We start from the raw sequence: 18,832 nt of genomic DNA, 5'->3' as shown, positions 1-18,832 counted from the left end.
AAATGCTGCCCAAAGCCATTCTCAAGGAGGCAAAACCTTCCCCCGTGCTCTTCCCACAAGGACAAGGTTTTATCACGGCTTCCAAAGAGCCCCTGGGGAGGACAGGGGAGCTGCAGTGATGTTGTGGCTTCGTGTGACCTCAGCCCACCCCGCTGGAGGTGTTATCAGAGCCCCTGCAGGACTCCCTGTGAGGCAGTGCAAGGCTATGCTCATTGCCCTAAAACAAGTGTTTTGTCTCTGCATGGTTCAAGGAGACAGCCAGGTTGCTGGAGATTAAAAAAAAATGGCTAAAAAAATTTTAAATCTGGTGGCTGCTGGGTTTCCTGGGGTCCTCCCTGTCCTTGGGATGCGCATGGCCACAATCTCACACCCCACATGTCCACCCAGAAAATATTATTGCAGGTGCCTCAATCACATTTTAAATGGGAGAACACCCTCCTTGGTGAGAGGGCCTGGAGCACAGAGCAGCTGGGAGAAGGGAGATGATCCCTGTGCACCCCAAAAAGCTCTGGCCCAAAGCAGGGCCTGACAGGCTCTGCCAGCCCAGGGGAGAGCAGAGCAAGGGCTGCACATCACTAGCAGGAGCCAAACCAGAGCTGAGCTGGGATGCACAACACCCTGCACCTTTTAGCCCCTTCAGCTCCCCACAAGCTTTTAGAGATACAATTCCCATAGTGGGACGAGCCTCTAATCACAGAAGAGGCATCCACACAAGGTGTGCTCCCAAATATCATGTCAAATTACACATTGCTCTGCCTTCTCCTACTTTATCTTTGGAACAATAAATTAATATTAAATTAATTAATAAAAAACCACACACAGGTTTACAGGGAACTTAAATTGCAGGTGGCAGCTGCTGTTTTCCTGCCTTCAGGGCAGACAGACCTTATCTCAGGGGACAGGTCCTGTCCAGCCCTTCACCCAGCACACAGGTCTTTAATTTCAATAACTAGACTAGGTCTGAATAAATGCCTAGTCCTGCCTAATCTGCACACTGGATTTAGATCTAGGCAGGACAAGTCCCAGTGCATCACTTTTCTACTCAAGAGTGATGGAACATGCACAGCTTGGGGGTGCATTTGCTTGTCCTAAGTAGGCATTAACACTTGTAGAATTCATAGAATGGTTTGAAAAACACCTTCCACTAGAGCAGGGTGCTCCAAGCCCCCTTCAACTTAGCTTTGAACACTTCCAGGCATGGAGCATCCACAATCTCCCTTTTATGAGAATTTTTACTTATGAGGCACAGAAATACATGTGAGGCAGCACAGGGTGACCCTTAGGGCCTGAGAGCACGAGTTCTGACACAAGGAAGACCCAGATCACATCTGTATTTCAACAAGGTATTTTATTGGTCCAGCAACTGCAAAATATACAAATTTCTGAAAGGCATACCCTGTTTTAAGCTGGCACAGCTTTAGATCAGGCAATTATTCCAGACATATATACAGAACAGTCAACATACCACAAATCAAAAAAAAAAGGAATCCCAAGTAACTACACCCTTCTCTCCAAGCTTTGCAGTATACATTAAATAAATAAAGGAGTGCTTTGCTATTAAAAAAAAATAAAAAAAAAAATTCAAGTATCACAAAGGAAAACAAACCAGAGACAAAAAAAAAGGTGGGGGAAGAAATCATTGGTGTGGTTTGACATGTCCACTCTGCCAATCTGCCTTGGCTCTGTTAATCAAAAAGATGGACAGTAAGTTTTTTAGGGCAGTTGTGATGGCACAGGGTTGACACCATCACACCAACCCCTCCAGCACAAGAGAAACCCAAATGAGCAGTTTTCCCAGTGCTGGAAAAAACACCCCCTTCAAATTTCAGGTTTACGTAGACCTACTGAGACCTCTATTATTACTAAAGGATGAAAGTTTAGGGCAATTTTGGTTTTATTTTTTTCTGTTTTTTTATACATATATTTATATATTTACACACACACAAATACACACCAAAACATCCGCGCAATTACACGTGTACAGGATTGATCTCGGGGCAGCCAGACGTCATGTTTGTATTTGCTGGCTTATCTTTTTGCAGCAGCAGCAGGAGAGAGATAAAAACTCCCCACGAAGGAGGAAGTTGAAAAGAGCCAAGCGAGTGGCCTCCCCAAAACATTCATTTATCTGAAAGGCAGAGAAACCAAAAGCGCAGCTGCCGCCCAGGGCACAGAGGGAGAAGTCTGCTTTTAATGAGGCTAATAAAACACAAATCGAGGAGGAGGGTGGGGGGAGTGCTCTTTGTTTTATCTGTACAGGAATATGATACACATATGCACAAGCTCACCCAGGCAGGGCACTGCCAGGACTGCCACCCCCGTGGCACACGGGCTGAGCGTGGCCCCGGAGCCCTCCCGCCGTCGGTGTCGGTGCCGCTCCCAGCGCGCGGCCGGAGCGCGAGGCACTGTGGTTCACCTTTTCCCAAAGGAAAAAACAGACCAAACCCACCCCCAAAACATGCACGCTCTCACAAAAAGATCATTTCTCCACCAAAGATCTCCGATTCCATCTCTGGGGATGGTGTTCCCTACGCAGGACACTGGGGGAAGCCATGGGAAGGATGAATCCAAAGGGTTGCTCACCCCTAGTTCCCCAGCCTAGTGCTGCAGGAGGGGTGGCTGCCTTCACCTCCTGCCTCCAGCAAAAAAAACCCCATGAGATGGGCATGGAGAAGATGCTACACATAGATGGGAAAAGAAAAAACAAACCAAAAAAACCCAACCTAAAACCCTAAAAAAAAAAAAAAAAAATTCCAAAATCCACAGACTTTTGCACAAAGCAATAGTGGTTAATTGCAATTTTTAACTGCTGTCTCCCAGCCCAGGACAGGCTGCCAACAAGGGATCTTATGGATCAAAGCACTAGGAGTTGGCTGATGGAGTCAGTCAGGTCCTCACCCTGTTCCCCCCACCTCAAACACTGTAACTACTATTATTTTGTAGTCCCAGCTTTCCAGCATGCAAAATACAATTAAAAACAAACAGAAAAACTTGCCTGTATTCAGGCTTCCCCTGTTAAAGGGCACAACTAGGAAAAAAATAAAGTAGTTATGCTTCTGCCACAAATAAAGTGCAAAAACCAAGCAGTTTCTAAGTATACACATATACACACACAAGTGTGTGCATGTATATATAAAATTAAAAAAATACAGACAAAACCGTCCCTTCTTGTGGCTCTTTGCAGTCAGACAGGAACTCCTGCAATCCAGCCAGACCTCTGGCCACCTCCATGAGACCTGTGTGTCTACAAAAAGCATCTAAGCCTGGGGATTCAAGCCCTTCCCAATACCTCCACTTCCATCTAAAAAAGAAGAAAGAGGAGATGAAGTACCAGCACAGCACCTCAAACAGTGCCCAGCCTTCCCAAAATTCAACCCATGCCTGATCTCAGACCATCCCTGGCTGCTCCCCAAGATGAAAGCATCACCCAAGCCCCTGCTGGCATGGTTCCTCATACACTGCAGGAATCTTTCAACCAGTTTTAGCAGCAGATCTACATTCTCTGCAAACCCCTTTAAGGTATGTTGATTTTAAAAATAAAAGTGAAAGAATGGGTTGGTTTTTTTTTATTAAACCCAGCAGTTCTTGCAGTGAAGGAGTCCACACAGCTGCTTTCCTGGAGCTCATAGATCTGCATGAGCCAGGCTGGCGCGTGTGACCAGCTGTAGTGTGGGCGAGGGACTGCAGCACAGCATGTTAGGGGCTTGTTCAAAAGTAATTAACAACATTAATAATAATTAAAAAAATAATGCAAAACCCATTTACCCACCCCCTTCCCCCTATTTCTCTACTAACCCCTCACCATCCACATATATACACACCCCACCCAGGCACGGGTGGGTACCAATCATCTACACAGAAGATCAAAAACCACTGAAAGAGAAGAAAATTAAACTCCTGTGCACTACAGAAGCACTTTACAGCTCGCTACGACCTAACAGGACGCTGGAGAGGAGAGCAAACGCTGCAGCCTGGAGAGCTGGTGGTGACCCCAGGAGGGAGCTGGGCTCCTCCTCGGCTCTCCTGCATCCCTGCCCGCCGGGCAGCGCGGGGTTTGGCGGGTGAGTGGGCAGCAGGAGCAGAGCCAGCCCCGCCCGGGCTGGCAGCAAGCTTCGGGAATGGCGATGGGATGGGAAGCTGGCGGCCTCACGGCGGTGCCCACGGAGTCACGACGGCTTCTGGGAGTTGTTCATGTTCTGGAAGGAGAGGGGAAGGAGAGGGGTTGGGGTCAGCTTGCAGCACCTTCTGGGAGCATGTGAACAGGGGGACAGAGCCAAGCACGGGTCACCACAAAGCACCCACCAGAGAGGAGAGGACACTGCCCACCCGAGGAGAAAGGAGTGACTGACTCACTGCTCAGCCCCTCCTCAAGCATTGCCTGGCTTTAGTTACAGGGTTTGAATTTAGATATCCCTAAAAACTGAGCTGAGCCCCTCCTGGTGCTGTCGAGTCAGGGACAGAATGAAAGACCCCATTCTTCAGGAGGCAATTTAATGAAGATAGAGGGTCTTTTATAATGTGACTCGCTAAGGTGAGACTTGATTGGTCTCAAAGTAAAAACCTCTCACACTATTGGTGAGCTATGAATACCACACTCTGGAGAAGCATACCTATAAACAATGGTTACAGAAGGAGAGATAGTAATTGTTTTAATTCTTTTCTCTAAGTTTCCCAGGCTCAGCGTGGGAGAAGTTATCTCTGTTCTTTCTTGGAAACTGAGAATCTCCACACCCTCCCACCCCACCCTGTCTGCACTTCTGAAGCTGCTCTTTGGTCAAGACAAGGTGACAGGGGACCACATTCAAACAGCCCAATTAAACATCTCTCTTGCTCCCCTTGAGGGTGGGCAGTGTTCCCCCCTGCCTGCCAAAGACAAGGTCATTGTTTGCCCACCCTTGGCAATGCCAAGAACAGGCAGCTCCTGCTGGCCATGCCAAGGACCACCCACCACCAGTGGTAGAGCAGCAGCACAACTCCCCTGGTGACACCCCATGAGGTCCCATGGGCCCAAGAGGTGCTCCAGACACAGCCCTGGTACAGAATGATGACAACAGGTACCCACCAGCACGTGGTGAGGACCACAAAACCAGAGACAACCAGCTACACACAAGCAGGACCAGCACCCAGGAGAGATCTGCTCCAGGAAAAGCCCAGGGGACCACAAGGACATTGCCCAACTCACAGAACTACATGAAACAAAGTAGGGGAAAAAAGGACTAGGAAACAGCTAGGAAGGACTTTTTTGTTTGGTTGGTTTTTGGCAGGAAAAAAGGACTAGGAAACAGCTAGGAAGGACTTTTTTGTTTGGTTGTTTTTTGGCAGTTTTTTTTGTTTGTTGGTTGGTTTTTTGGGTTTTTTAATGCTTTTACTACCTAAGCTGACTCTCACAAGCACTAGGAATCTCAGCCAGGCTACAAGGTGGAGCAGGCTGGGCTGTTCTTTCTGTTGTCTAAGGAGACAGGAGGAGGGTGAGGAAAAGCCACATGCACCACAGCCATTTACCTTGGAAATATTAGCAAAGAGAAAACTTTGAGAAAGTGACAAACGGGTCTTCTTTTTAAGCATGAAAAGTGAAGGGAAGAAGAAGGGAGGGGGGAATCAGGTGACTGTTCAAAAGTGCAGTTTGGATCACAAAGCAAGCAAAAGGAAAAGAAATCATCACACTAGGGAGTCCCACAACCCCCAGTCAGCTCAACCCCACAGCCAGGAAGACTCTGAGGTACTCAGCCACATCCCCAGGCCACCCAGGTGTCCCCTGGATGGGGGTCAAGACCCCAACAGTGAGGGCTGATGCAGTGAACCTCCCACTGCCAACCCAGGACCATGATGCCAGTTGTGACAGAGGCATCTTCCGCCTCCCCAGCCCCTTACAGGTGGTGACAGTGAAGGACAAACCAGTGTGCAAGACAGCAGAGCTAACAACAGGGTGAATGTCACCAAGCCTTGGGTTTGGCATGTCCTCATGGGTCCCACAAAGGCAGCCTTTAAGTCCCACTCTAGGAGGGGAGACAGGCTCCCAGCAGCTGAAGATTTTAATCTTGCTGCTGCCAGCCTACACCTGGCATGGGTAACCACCACTGCCTGCTCCAACAAAATCTGCATCTCCCAAACTCAACAACAGTGTGTTTCCAGTGTCCCAGCCAGCAGAAAGGCATGCAGTGCCTTTTGTACCAATACAGGTGTGGAAAGGGTGGAGGGAAGGATGGACAAAAACTAAAATGCTTTCAGAGCAACCCAAGAGGATCAGGTTTCATCAGGGGCTTTCGTGGCCATGAGCAGCAGGGGGAGGATCACAGGCATGCAGGCCATGCTGAGCAACTCAGTCTCTACACTCTGTGATCTCACCTAACCCATCCACCAGCAAAGCCAAGTGCAACAGTCCTAACTTCCCTTTTCTCGAAAACACTTATTCTAAAAGGGGAAGAAATATGAGATTCAACAGCTGCTACAGGCAAGCAGGGCTGAGCTGTGGCCTGGCCATGGTAGAGCAGATCCCTCCATCTTCAGCCCACAAAACCACCTGAGCCAGGGATGCTCACAGGCTGATTTGAACTGACCCTCAGAGAGCAAAACACTCCCTGGACACTACCCAGTATCAGCTCTGCCCCAAAGTCTTCACAGTCTTTGAGAAGACCTCTGAGCATATAACAACTGCTGCTCTCAACTCAGTGTGGCATTAACTAAGTCCAAAGGCTTTGAATTTATCCAGGAGCTGTCCTGTTCCTGTTACCTGGGGATATAACAGCCCTCAGCCAAACTGCCAGAGCCTTGATTATTCATAATTAGTGCTTCAAATGCTCAAGATGTTTTGCTTTCTTAAGAGAGCTAGAGAAGGACAATTTCCATTCACTCTGCCCACAACACCTAGGTTGACTAAGTTTCCAAAATCCAAGTTTGCAGAACTGCAGATGGCTGGTCCCAGGATCATCCAGCTCCACAAAACATATTCCTGAGAAGGTCAGAAGCTTCTCAGGTACCTCTCTGGTGCCATCACTCACAGACACAACTCAGAGCCCTCAGGAAGGACAGAGCACCCAGGTCTCTCATCTACAGTACAACATGCTATCACAGAGGAGACAGCTCCAGGAAACCCCAACAGCATTGCCCACAGGCATCATCAGAGTAAAAGTCATAATTTGCTTAATCTCACAACAAAATCGGGACATTCCATCCAGCTAGGACACAAACAAGGACCCACAGCCTCCTGTTTACCTTTCCTAAACAAATCCCCCCCCAAACCAGCAAAATATTAACTCCAAGAAATGCACACCCCGTCTGGATTTTGCAACAACAGAACAACCCAGCAGGACGGCAAGAAACATGGAAAAAATGATTGGAAGAGGGAATAAGAGGCAAGAAGGTACTTACAGGCATGCCTTCCCTAGTAAAGGCTGCAGAGAGACAGAGAGAACAGAGAGAGGTGTCAGTAACTCCGTGCCACAGCGGGCAGAGGACAGTGGACAGCAGCAAGGGGCACCGGGCAGCCAGAGCTGGCAAAAGGTTTCTTGTGAGGCTCAACCAGCCCAAGCAGAGCCCTGGGAGCTGACACAGACCCAGCTGTCCTGGCAGGCTCATGCAAAGCAGCAAACCAAGCTGAGCAGTGGTGGAGCATGGGCCATTCCTGTTCTGCCTGGGATCTGGGCAAGGAGGGGGAAATCACACCAACACAACAGGGAGAGAGAGGGCTGGGCAAGACAGCCAAGGAGCATGGAGCCATTCCTGTTCTGCCTGGGATCTGGGCAAGGAGGGGGACATCACACCAACACAACAGGGAGAGGGCTGGGCAAGACAGCCAGATCCAACAGGCAGCTGGTGGGAAGGGCAGCATGGCAAAGGCTCCTATAGATTATATAGGACTCCTTAGTGAGCTTAGGAGAGGGGTTTGTGCCTGGGAAAGTGAGCAGCAAGCAAGGCCTCTCTTCCTACATCCCTTCATGGGTGGGTGACAGAGGAGAGGACACATGAGCACCATGGCAGCTACCCACAGGGTTTCACCCAGGTTCACCACACCAAGAGCCTTCTACTCAATTTTGGTCCATTTTGCCTACAGCTCCAGGATGAAGGAGACCCTTCCAGCCAAAGATGAGTCTTGGCAGCAGCTCCTCCTTCAGAGAAGCACAAGAGCATTTGATTTATTGGCCATGCCCAGGTCTACAACAGAGCCAAGAGCACCCAGAGGGAAGGCATGAGCCCTTTGTTCCTGCTCACTCCAGGGAGGAGACCCCTCAGGAGGTTGATGCTGGATGGTGAAGGCACTAAATGAACGCAGTCTAGAGCTTGGTGGAAGTTGATGAAGCTCTCAAAACCCAAGAGAGGATCAACAGTGACCCAAGGCAGGGAGGGACAGCAGCCGTGGGAGGAAGATGCATCTCAGACAGCAGCACAGGTTACAACAAGTGCAAGCAGCTCCTCAGCTTCAGGAGTGACAGGAGGACAACAAACAATAAAACAAGAACAACAACCAAAAAAAAAAAAAAAAAGAAAAAAAAAAGGAAAGAAAAAAAAAAAGAAGAGTTCAACTAACTTGTCCCGGCATCTGCGTGGGCACTTCCTGAGGAACACAGCCTGGCAGGGCAGAAGAAACAGCCACATGCTCCTCAAAGCTGTTGATGCGAGGTTTTTTGGTGGGCTCTGGGCTTGCTAGAGGGGTAACGCTATTACGTCTCATGAGCGGGTTAGGTCCCTTCTTTGCTTCCTAAATTAAAGTGAGACAAAGAAAATAAAAGTAAATATAAAAAAATAAAGCAAAATAAAGAAAAAGGAAGAAGGCGACAGTTATAAAGGAAAAAAAAAAAGAAGCAAGTTGCTTTGGTTTTCATTTTTGTCTTAAAGTGGCCTCTGCTTTTCCCCACAGTCACTGTCCATGAGCAAAGGATGCATTGAAAGTCTCGGCACCAAAAAAAAAACCAAAAAACCAAAAAAACCCTGATGCAAAATGCTTAAGAGCACAGAAGGCAGGAGGAGGAAAAAAACTGGCTCTGCACTCAGACATGGGACAGATTTTCTCCTCATCCGAGTCTCAGCTGACAAAAAAAAAAAAAACTACAGGTAGCTGAACACACCCAGCAGCAATCAAGCTATGACTGTGCAGGACACAGAGGTGCCCATCGGTCTCCTCCTCGAAGCTGGTCCCTCCACCCAGAGAGAGGAGCAAGAAGAGGGAAGATGAGCCAGCCCAGGCTGATCAGGAAGATTTGGGACACGGGAGCAGAGCAGCCAGCGAGGGTCAGCACCACGCCAAGCTCCAAGGGAAGCAAGGAGGGATGGAGGCAAAGCTGAGCAGGGGCACCCAGGTCTCACCCTGTCCTACCCAAGGCCTTACTGCCATCCCCAGAGAGGTGGCAGAGCAGGGCATCATTGGCCCCGTGCAGGGGAAGGACTGGCTTCCCCCCACAGCTGCAGGGAGGGACAGGCAGCTCAGGTGCTGCCACCTGACAGGGGAAGCAAAGGAAAGGAGATGTGGGCCAAAATGGGACAGCCCCAACTGTTCAGCATCACTTTGGGCTCCACCACCACTAAGCACAAGTTGGAAATGTCCCAGCATCTTGGGACATGGGTGCTGCCAGGGTCCCTGGGGCTCACTCTGGGTGGCTGCCCAGCCCTGACACTGAGTTGGCAGCCTCCTGTCCTGGCCTCTGAGCTCCAGTGGAGCTCTTGGCAGATAGATTCCTGTAGGGTTGGGTCTTTCTCCACAGGAGGGGTCTCCTCCACAGAGCACCCCCAGCCCAGCACTGCCACCTCCCACCCTGCAGAATGACAGATAGCCACAGGCATCCCAGGAAAAAGACCCTCAGAGGCAGATGGAGGGCAAGCATTGAGCCCAGTCTCTGCCAGCCTACTGGGAGACCTGGGAGAAGTCACCTTCTCCATCCACAGCTCCACTCCCTGCTCAGGTGAGCACATGACCACGCGGGTGGAAGTCAGAGACCAGGGAGGAGTTTTCCCTGGGCAAACACACTGGGAAGCAGGAACATGCAACAGTCCTTTTCCCTTGGAAAACCCTCAACTGGCCATGACTTTGCAGAGCAAGAACACACCTGATGCTCCCAGTTTTCCAGCAGCACTTCCAAGCACCCAGCTGTGCAATCTCCCCATGCCCACCCCAGGCATGATCTGGCAGTTCCCACTGCCAGGTGACCACAGGGGACAGCAGGGGGACACCAAAGGACAGCTCCAGGGAAAAGCAACACTCACCTCTGGCCGGTCTCTGTGGGTGTTGACTGCTTCAATGTTCAGCGAGATGGATTCCACCCGGCAGCCTGCAGAAAGGAGCACAAAGAGACAGATCAGCAAGCCCAGCAGGCACAGGATGTTCCCAGGTGCCCCACCACAGATCCCTGCTTTTCTCCCACACAGCCTGGATTCAGGAGGAGGTACAAGTCAACCCCCCTGGTATGTTTGGGTTGGTCTCACTCACCATAGGCTACCGGGGTCAGCTTCAACACTGTGTGCAGGGGACACTTCAGGTAGGGCATTTCATCTGCAGAGACAGCAAAGCAGGAGGGTTATCCCACCTCCCCTCCACAGGCAGGCTCAGACACCTTCACCCCACACCGAAATGATGCACGCTCCAGGATGTGAACACCCCAGAGCTGCATCCATCATCCCTCCCCCAGCAGGGCCAATCCTCTTCCCAGAGCCAGGGAGCTCACCTGCACTCTTGTCCAGGAAATAGGCCAGGAGACAGCGCATGACAGCCTGGTGGCAGATGACAAGGACGTTCTCTTGCCTCTCCAGCTCCATGATGACTGGCTCCAGGCGCTGCACCAGGTCTTGGTAGGACTGGGAAGGAAGGGAAGGGAGATGAGGCATGGAATCAGTGCAACGAGCTGCCCAAAAAAAACAGTCCTTGTCTCGGTACACCTCCTGATTTTGTGCCTCTCAGCAAACCAACAAGCTGCTAAAAACAAATAAATCCTCATCCCCAGGCTACTCTGGAACTCCTAATTCTCCTGTCAGAGAAGAAGCCATTCACATCTCAGTGAATCACAGCTCAGGCCTGGAGAATTAATTAAGGTAAGCAATAAGGGCTTTGAAGATGGAGCCTCTCCATCACATTGATATTTGATTTGGTACAGGATTTCAAAGTTCTGAGAAGTCTGGAGCAACTTGAGAAACCCCAGGGGTTTGGAAGGCCTCATAAAAACCATGACAGGCAGTCAGAAGGAGCCCCAGACACCCAGAGTTTGTGTCTGATATCCCCACATATTCTTCTATTAGATACAGGGTCATGAGGATGTCTCCAAAGATTTTCCTGAAATGTCCATGGGCATGACTTTCAATTTGGGGATAATTAGCAATTCACAGCCTAAAGTATCATCTAGAATTGATGTCAATTCCCACCTCATTGTGTCATACCCTGAAAGCAGACTGCCAGAAACAGAGATATTACCATCAACCCTTAGGGAATGATACTGAGAACAAGGTGAAAAATTGCTTTTTTTGGAAATGAAAGAAAATTAGGGCAGCACAAAACTGTGAGCAGATATAACTATGGAGGTTGGACTAGAAACCTCCAGAGACCTTTCCATGCTAATTTGTTATAAAGTCAGTGGGACTGTTTGTTAAATGACACATTTCTCAGTGAGATCTTCATATGCCAAGATTTCACAAGAGCTCAAGGTAGAGGAAAACACGAGCCCTGCTCTCTTAATTCTAGTTTCTTGGAGCTCCCACTGCTCCTCTGCTCAAGAGTAGAAGACAGAATGAGGGAAAAAAGGCCACATTTAAAGTAAAAGTCCTGCAGACTTTGCAGGAGGTGACTCTGCAGACCTACCTCCCCAGAAGGATAACGGTAGTAATATTTATCCTGGTCACGCAGAGCAAATTCCTCTGGATGTTGCTCCCTGATTTCTTCATAGGTCATTTCTTCACACACACCCTGCCAGGGCAGGACAAGCACGAGGTTACTGGACATGCAAGTCAAACAGCATCACCACAGCCACCAGACAAAACCTCACTTTCTCTTGTCAAGTAACACCCAGCCCCATCCAGCTGCACAGATACTCACAGCATCGATTTCATTGAGTGCCTTCCACTGCTCATAGGGCAGCTGGAGAGCTTCTGCTGTTTGGATTGTCCTCTTTAGCTGGCTGGTCCAAATTTTGAGGTCCTTCAGGTTCTGCTCTTCCACAAATTTGTTCAGTGCCACTGCAAACTGTGGGACATAGAAAAAAGAGGTTGATTCCTGGTCCACAGCTTCCCAGTTGGCCTTTTTCCCTACTTCCCAATAAGTGTTGCCTTCCATAGGCAGAAAGATCAGCCTCCTGCCCTGATGGGAAGGGCAGCCACACATTCACTGATCCCCAAAAGCTACAGATGGACCCTCAGCAGCTCAGCTGTCATCAAACATGCATTTGTGATTGATGAGTAATGCAATGATTGACTCTCACAATTAACAGACAAATATAATGTATATAGGTTAAGAAAAGTCTTACAGATTTATAGCTCTGTTTTACCCCCTCACATGGTTATCAAGGGACATCTGGGAGGGCCAGCTTGTCACTATGGTGACATCTGACCTCCAATCAGGATTTGAGGAAAAGAGCTCCACCACTGGACAGCAAAGAAGGGGTTGATGGACAGGACTTTGGGAGGGGTTAAAGGGTTAAAAAGGGAAAACCTCCATTGTATGGGGGAGAGAGCATAAGGCAGGGACAATCCTTTGCTCCTGTCCCATAACCTTTCTTCTCTATTTAGTCTTCTGTTGTATTTTTAATAAGGTTTAACAAACTTTCTAAACTATGAAAAGCAAATAACCATTCCTCACACATTTAACCCAAGGCACAGCATCTACTACAGCCACAGGGGCACATTTCCCTTCTCCCTCACCTTCTTGCCCCTGTTGGAGAGGCCAGAGTCACCCCCAATCCTCCCCTTGAGGTTGAACTCGCTCTCCCCGTGCCGGCAGAGGTAAATGGTGCGGGGCTGGACGTGGATGTTCATCAGGTAATAAACAATCCTGCTCTGGATGTGGTCCTGAACCCTGTTGACCAGGAACCGCCGGCCCACGTCGATGACTTTGATGAGAGAAAGCTCCCTGGGGACAGAGAGAGACGTCATTCTCCAAAGCAGCCCTGTGGGTTTATCTCTGTCCATGTAATCACCCAGCTCAAAGGATTTCCTGCAGGCTATTTTCAGCTGGGAGCCAACAGGTACTGGGGATTCATGGAGAGCTGAAGAGCAGCAGTGTGATCACCACCCCTCCTCTTGCAGCAGTAAAGAGGATTAAACAGGACCAGCAGGGAACATGCTCCTCCCCAGGACAGGGATCAGCAGGACTGGGACAATCCACACAGGGCACACACAAGTGTTTGTGAGCAGTGGAGGGGCTGGGAGGTGCCTGCAGAGTCAGGCAGGACAGCAAAGCTCTTCCAAGGCACACAACCACCAGGCACAAGCCACAGGGCTTGCTCAATCCTGTGGTGAGCCAAGCAGTCCCTTCCTTTAACTGGGACAATGAAAAAAAGCACCTCAACCACTCCAACTCAAGTGCTTTCCCAAAGCCTTTGTATTTAGACCTGCAGAACAAGATTGAAAACAGCTCATCTGAGCCCAGAAGAGCCTGGGAAGGCATCAGTGCCCATTTCCCTGGCATAGGGCCTGGGGAAACCAGCTTTTCCTATGAAAGGCCTAAATTCAAGGTGAGGCCTGGCCATAAATCATTCTAGCACAGTCAGGCATTTGAAGACAAAGTGAAATACAGCTCCACCCTTCACTGCTCTTCTCTGGGGAGAGGGCAGGTGCTCAAGGCAGCTCAGAAGTCAAGGTCTTTTACCTGTCATAGTCATCAGGGTCGAGGGGCTGGTAGCTGGCCTGGTAACAATTGATCCTCTTCATGAAATCCTCCATGGCATCAGTGGAATTACAGTCCCGGTAATCTGGGCTGGACAGTTTGACTTCCTGCAACAGAAAAAAAACATGCCACAAGGAGAGGTTAGGAAGCTCTCCAAGCCAGACAATGCTAATCTGGAATTTCAAAGTCCTGCCAAGATTCAGTGATTAGTTGAAAGGAAGTGATGAGTACTTTATTGCCATCACTCATCACAGGGCAGAAAAGAAGCAAATTAGACTCAAAACCAAGCATCAGGTGGGACCATTTGGTATCAACCATGGCCTGATTAGTACAGACAGTCCACTCCCATTCTCCCAGAAGTTGGACTAGCACTTCACCACCCAACAGCAGGAAAACTGAGCTTCCTAATAGCTAAAAAAACCCCCATCAGGTTCAAATTCAAGCTGAGAGAGGGAAGTGCATGAACTTAGATAAGATGCTTATCCTAGCTCAGCAGCAAGACAGTATGATAGCAACATTCAACCCCTTTCTGTGCATTATTTGCTGCAAGCTGTTGGGCTGAAAGACACTAGAAACACGCAGTGTGAATATCCAGAACCCTCATAGACTAAGTCCTGGCTGAACTAAACTAATAGGCTGCTTTTCCTAAAGATTTGTGTCTGAAAAGCAGCACTACACATTAGTAACTTCACAAGCAGTCCTGAAACCAACAGGATAACACAGTGGATCAATACATGTGGCAGCATCCCAGGCCTGGGGTGCATTTTCCACACTGATCCCAGCACTAAGAGCATCATTCATCTGCAGTTCCCTGTGGAGCAAAATCCCATGCTCAGCTAGGAGCCGATTTTCTCACCCTTCAAGCATTAGTTTCCAAATAAAGGGATTAAAATCCCAAAAAAAAAAATCCAGTTTGAGGGGAAAAAAGTAGCAACTGAGCATTTTTGTTGTAGAAAAGGCTGTATGCAATCTCCCAAAAAGTTGGTCACTGGGATAACAGCTCCCAGCAGGAGCAAAAGACACTCTTCAGCCCCTGGCTGGCAGCACAATTTGCCTCCAGTGAAGCCATGTTGGCTGTCACCAACCACCTTTTTATCTTCCATGTGCCTCAGCAGAGTTTCCAGGATGATCTGCTCCATTATCTTCCCAAACACTGATGTGAGACTGCACCTGTAGTCCCCCAGTTCTGTCAGGGTTTTGTTATTCCCAACCCAGTTCCTGGTTGCTCAGACAATCTCTGTATTCCTCCCAGGCTGCCTGTCCTTGCCTCCATCCTCTCTCTGTAGGCTTCCCTTTCAGTGTTTTGAGATTGTCCAGGAGCTCCTTGTTCATCCTGGCATTTTTGATGGCTGCTCCTTTGCTGGGAATGCATCACAGCTGAACTTGGAGAAGATGATCCTTGAACATGAACCAGTTTTCTTGGGCCCCTCTTCCCTCCTGGGCTTTTTATCCCACAGTACTCCAGGCCAAAATCTGCTCTCCTGACATCTCACTTCACAGCTACTGCAGCACAGGCTGCCCTGGAGCTTCACATTCCTCACCAGCACCTCCTTGTTGGCAACAAGAAAGTGCAACACAGAGCAAACAAGGAGAGGTGCTGTCACTTGGAGAAGTCACCAACACATTCCAGGAACCTCCTAGACTGGCTGTGCCATGCTGAGCTGTCCCTCCAGCAGATACCAGGGTGGTTGAAGCCCACCATGAAGACCAGAGCTTGTGAAGGTGATGGCATTCCTACCTCTCTATGGAGGGAAAGCAAAAGCAGGACACTTCCACCAGTTCCACACTTACCATAACGTTGGTGGCAACTACGTTGGGATCATTGCAGACAGATTCAATGAAGAACACCTGTGAAGGAAAGCAGAGCTCAGCTGAAAGCCACCAATGAGGTTTGTAACATTCAGCCAGCTCCTTGCTCAACCCAGCCTCCTCCCTGCTTGACCAGAGCTCTCCCTCTGCCCCACTCCCATCCTTTCCTTCCCCATGGCTCAGTACAGGGAATGAAGGAAGAGTTTCATATTTTTAATCAAACCCAGTGTTGAAATCTCCCTCACACAGGAGCAGCATGAGGATAACACATGAGTGAAAGAAGATACACCAACTCTACACTACAGCAGGCTTCACAATGCAGGCATGAGTCCCATGGCACCAACCTTGAACCCGTTCTCTTTGGCAAAGTTTAGGATCATCCCTCTCCTCTCCCGCGTGGTATTGGTGGCATCAAAAACCTTTAAAAGCAAAAGATCTCAATTAGCACCACAAGGGCCTGGTTTCCCGGAGAGCCCCTCCTCAGAGAAGGGACTGCAGAGGACCTTTGGGGTCAGCACAGCTGCCAAACCCCAGAGCACATCTGGAGCTCACCGCAATCTGCCCGGCCTCCTCGGTCAGGTACAGCTTCACATCCCTCAGGGCAGCCATGGCACATTGCCTGCAAAAGAGGGGACAGACGTGTGGCCCTGGTGTCCTCTGGGTGTGGTGGTCACCCTGAAGTCACCAATCCTGTACAGATTCAGTTTTGAGCTCTCAGAATCCCCCTTGAGCAGGCAGGGGAAATTCAGAGCCCAACGCTGAATTTCAAGTCCAGGGGAAATTCAGAGCCCGACTTCTCTGTTCATCACCCCCAAACTGGGTAACTCTGCTCCCAGCCAAAGGCTTCACCACCACGTGGGGTCAGGGTGCCCACACTCACCTCCTGACTTTCATGGCTTCCTCGTTGTCAGGACGGAAGAAGTCATAGGAGCTGTAATGCTTCACGGCCTCGCGGCGATACTCCCCAACGTTGAAAACTAGGGGGGAAAAGGGAAAAAACAAACCATCAAAATGAGAGGCATGACTCAATTATGTACCTTCTGCAGTTAAAGCAAGCTGGGGCCACACAGTTACATCCTCAGGGCATCCCTTGGTCTTCAAAGTGAAGGAGAAGCTGGGGTGCAGCAGAATATGAAAACACAGATATTTATATTTGACCTGTGGGATCTTGGAAATGTCCCCCACTACCTCCCCATCTCCCAAAGCACCGATCTAGAGGAATTCCTGAGGATCAGACCTCCTGCCTTCCCCCGGCAGAAAGTGCAAGCCTTACCTTTTGTGGGGACCCCGATCCAGTTGAGGTAGCGAGTCAGCTTCTTGGAGATGTAGGTCTTGCCACGGGCTGGGAGGCCAACCATGACTATCACAGTGGGGGAATTGGCAAGCTGAGGCCCACAGGCTGCAAGGAAAAAGAACAGGAGCTGTTAATTCTCCAGCTCGTCCTGCACTGACCCAACAAGGCACTTGTTTTTATCTGGACTCCTGCCAAGTCCTTCAGCAGCTGGAGGAAACATGAAAGCCACAGCATGAACATCCTGATGGGTCAAAGTAGGCAAGGAGCCAGCAGCTGGCCCAGGCTCTCTGGAGAGCCTCTGTGCCTCAGTTGCCTCACTTGCAACCAAAATAATAAAAAATTAAAAAAGAAAAATTAACATCAAGGCAAGCACAACTTCACATTCCAATGGCTTGGCAATTCCATGAAAAGCTCAAGGATAGCCAAGGACTTCAGACCCCTCTCTGCAGCAGTGCCTGTGCTGAAATACCAGGTCTGGTCCAGATTTTCACTCACAGAAAGCATCTCCCAAAATCTCTGACTAAATTTCTAGCTGCCACACAACCAGCTAACTGGATTTTCTGAAGACAAACAAGGCAAGAGAACCACAGAACCAGCAGCATTTAAAAGCAGGTATCCAAGTGATTTATCCTTTTTTCCTCACAAACCCAAGCTGGGTTGTTGGGATATTTTTTTTTGTTTTGTTTGTTGCGGTGAAGAGGGTCCATGTGAAACAGCTGGAAAGAAAACCCAGAGGCAGCATTTGCAGGACAGATGGGACCCTGCAGGGGATTTCTCACCCACTCTTCCATCCACCCGGTGAGCACAGAGACCTCATAGGAAAGGAATGCAGGGAGTGAGTGGCTGGTGGCAGAGCCATAAAACCCAGCTTAATTATGGCCTGGGTGGAGAGCTCTGCCTGCCTGTCACAGCTGCCTGGAGGTGGGACCAGGGGATGCCAGGGGCTCCCTGGGATGGACACAGGGCTGGGGTAGGTTTTTCTCAGCCTGGATCTGGAAAGGACAAACTGAGAGGTACCCAAAGAACATGCAAAGCACCTTCCCCATCTGAGAAAATAAATCCAGCAGCTGGAGGAACCAAATTAAGGCCACAAGGAAGATTTATGGCACTGGTACCCAGATGGCAGAGATGAGCCACCCATCATCTTCCTAAGTTTCTCAGCAAAGCAAACTCAGCAGGCAAGAGATTAAAAACTACCTAAAATGAAGTTTCTTTTTTTTTTTTGTTTCCTTCCCCAGGCTGGAGCTGCCCGCTGCCCTCACTCACTCCCTTTGTGCAACCTGCCCCCTGCCCAGTGCTGCATTTCAAAACCCCAGGGCAGCTCCCAAAGATTTTGGCAGCAAGTGACAATTTTCTGTGCTGGGGCACAAGGGAGCTGTGCAACATACCCAGAAAAATACTTCCCCCTGCCCAACAATCTCGCATCCTTAGCCAAGCTACGGGTGCAAGTCTGTTTTACACAAAACCCACGCACTTATCAGATAAAGGGAGGAGGAAGGAATAATACCTGAATAAGGAAACTTCCTTTCCCTACCTGCCAGTGGACAAAGGATCTCAAAGAGCAGAGCCAAGAGGATTTGGGGCCATTAAAAAGCACTCCAAGAGCAAAGGGACAATGCTGGGTACTGTTCATGTCCCTGTGGCTCCAGACAGCTGTGGCAGCCCCGGGGCTGGCACTGTGTGGGCGTGCACGTGTCACTTCCAAAGGCTGCTGCAAGAGTTAAAACACCCCTAATTCAGGATTTTTGCTGCCCTTGCACAATGGAACAGCACCTGGGAAGCGCCTCCCAAAACACTCATGGCATCAGTGAGCAACTTTCCATCGGGAATCTGAGCCCAGACCAAAAGTCTCCGGGAAACTTTGCATCAGGGATGAAACAGAACCCAGTGTTTTGCTCCCAGTCTTTCACAAAGCCCTCATTCATCATTTCTTT

At 49.4% G+C, this 18,832-nt stretch overlaps 1 protein-coding gene across 7 annotated transcripts in view; it reads right to left on the bottom strand.

Annotated features, from left to right (window-relative positions):
• Positions 1-1,329: 1,329 nt before the first annotated feature.
• Positions 1,330-18,832, bottom strand: part of PFKFB3 (6-phosphofructo-2-kinase/fructose-2,6-biphosphatase 3) — a 41,681-nt gene continuing 24,178 nt past the window's right edge. For 3 of the 7 annotated variants that reach the window (XM_039730848.1, XM_039730849.1, XM_039730845.1), the window contains exons 2-17: positions 16,878-17,003; positions 16,485-16,581; positions 16,157-16,223; positions 15,949-16,023; positions 15,587-15,643; positions 13,778-13,902; positions 12,832-13,039; positions 12,011-12,157; positions 11,777-11,881; positions 10,653-10,782; positions 10,418-10,480; positions 10,195-10,259; positions 8,525-8,695; positions 7,369-7,391; positions 5,503-5,553; positions 1,330-4,196 (exon numbers count right to left, since the gene is read on the bottom strand). In XM_039730848.1, the coding sequence (XP_039586782.1) occupies positions 4,190-4,196; positions 5,503-5,553; positions 7,369-7,391; positions 8,525-8,695; positions 10,195-10,259; positions 10,418-10,480; positions 10,653-10,782; positions 11,777-11,881; positions 12,011-12,157; positions 12,832-13,039; positions 13,778-13,902; positions 15,587-15,643; positions 15,949-16,023; positions 16,157-16,223; positions 16,485-16,581; positions 16,878-17,003 (1,517 nt within the window). In that variant the 3' untranslated portion in view covers positions 1,330-4,189. The remainder of the gene's footprint in view (positions 4,197-5,502; positions 5,554-7,368; positions 7,392-8,524; positions 8,696-10,194; positions 10,260-10,417; positions 10,481-10,652; positions 10,783-11,776; positions 11,882-12,010; positions 12,158-12,831; positions 13,040-13,777; positions 13,903-15,586; positions 15,644-15,948; positions 16,024-16,156; positions 16,224-16,484; positions 16,582-16,877; positions 17,004-18,832) is intronic. The other 4 variants (XM_039730844.1, XM_039730846.1, XM_039730847.1 and 1 more) reach the window with 4 other exon arrangements.

The sequence above is a fragment of the Passer montanus genome, unplaced genomic scaffold (genome assembly GCF_014805655.1).
Source record: "Passer montanus isolate IOZ18808 unplaced genomic scaffold, ASM1480565v1 scaffold74, whole genome shotgun sequence".
In the NCBI taxonomy this organism is placed as follows: Eukaryota; Metazoa; Chordata; class Aves; order Passeriformes; family Passeridae; genus Passer; species Passer montanus.
Note: the sequence above shows the minus strand (reverse complement) of the source record. Positions and strands in the feature narration are given on the sequence as shown.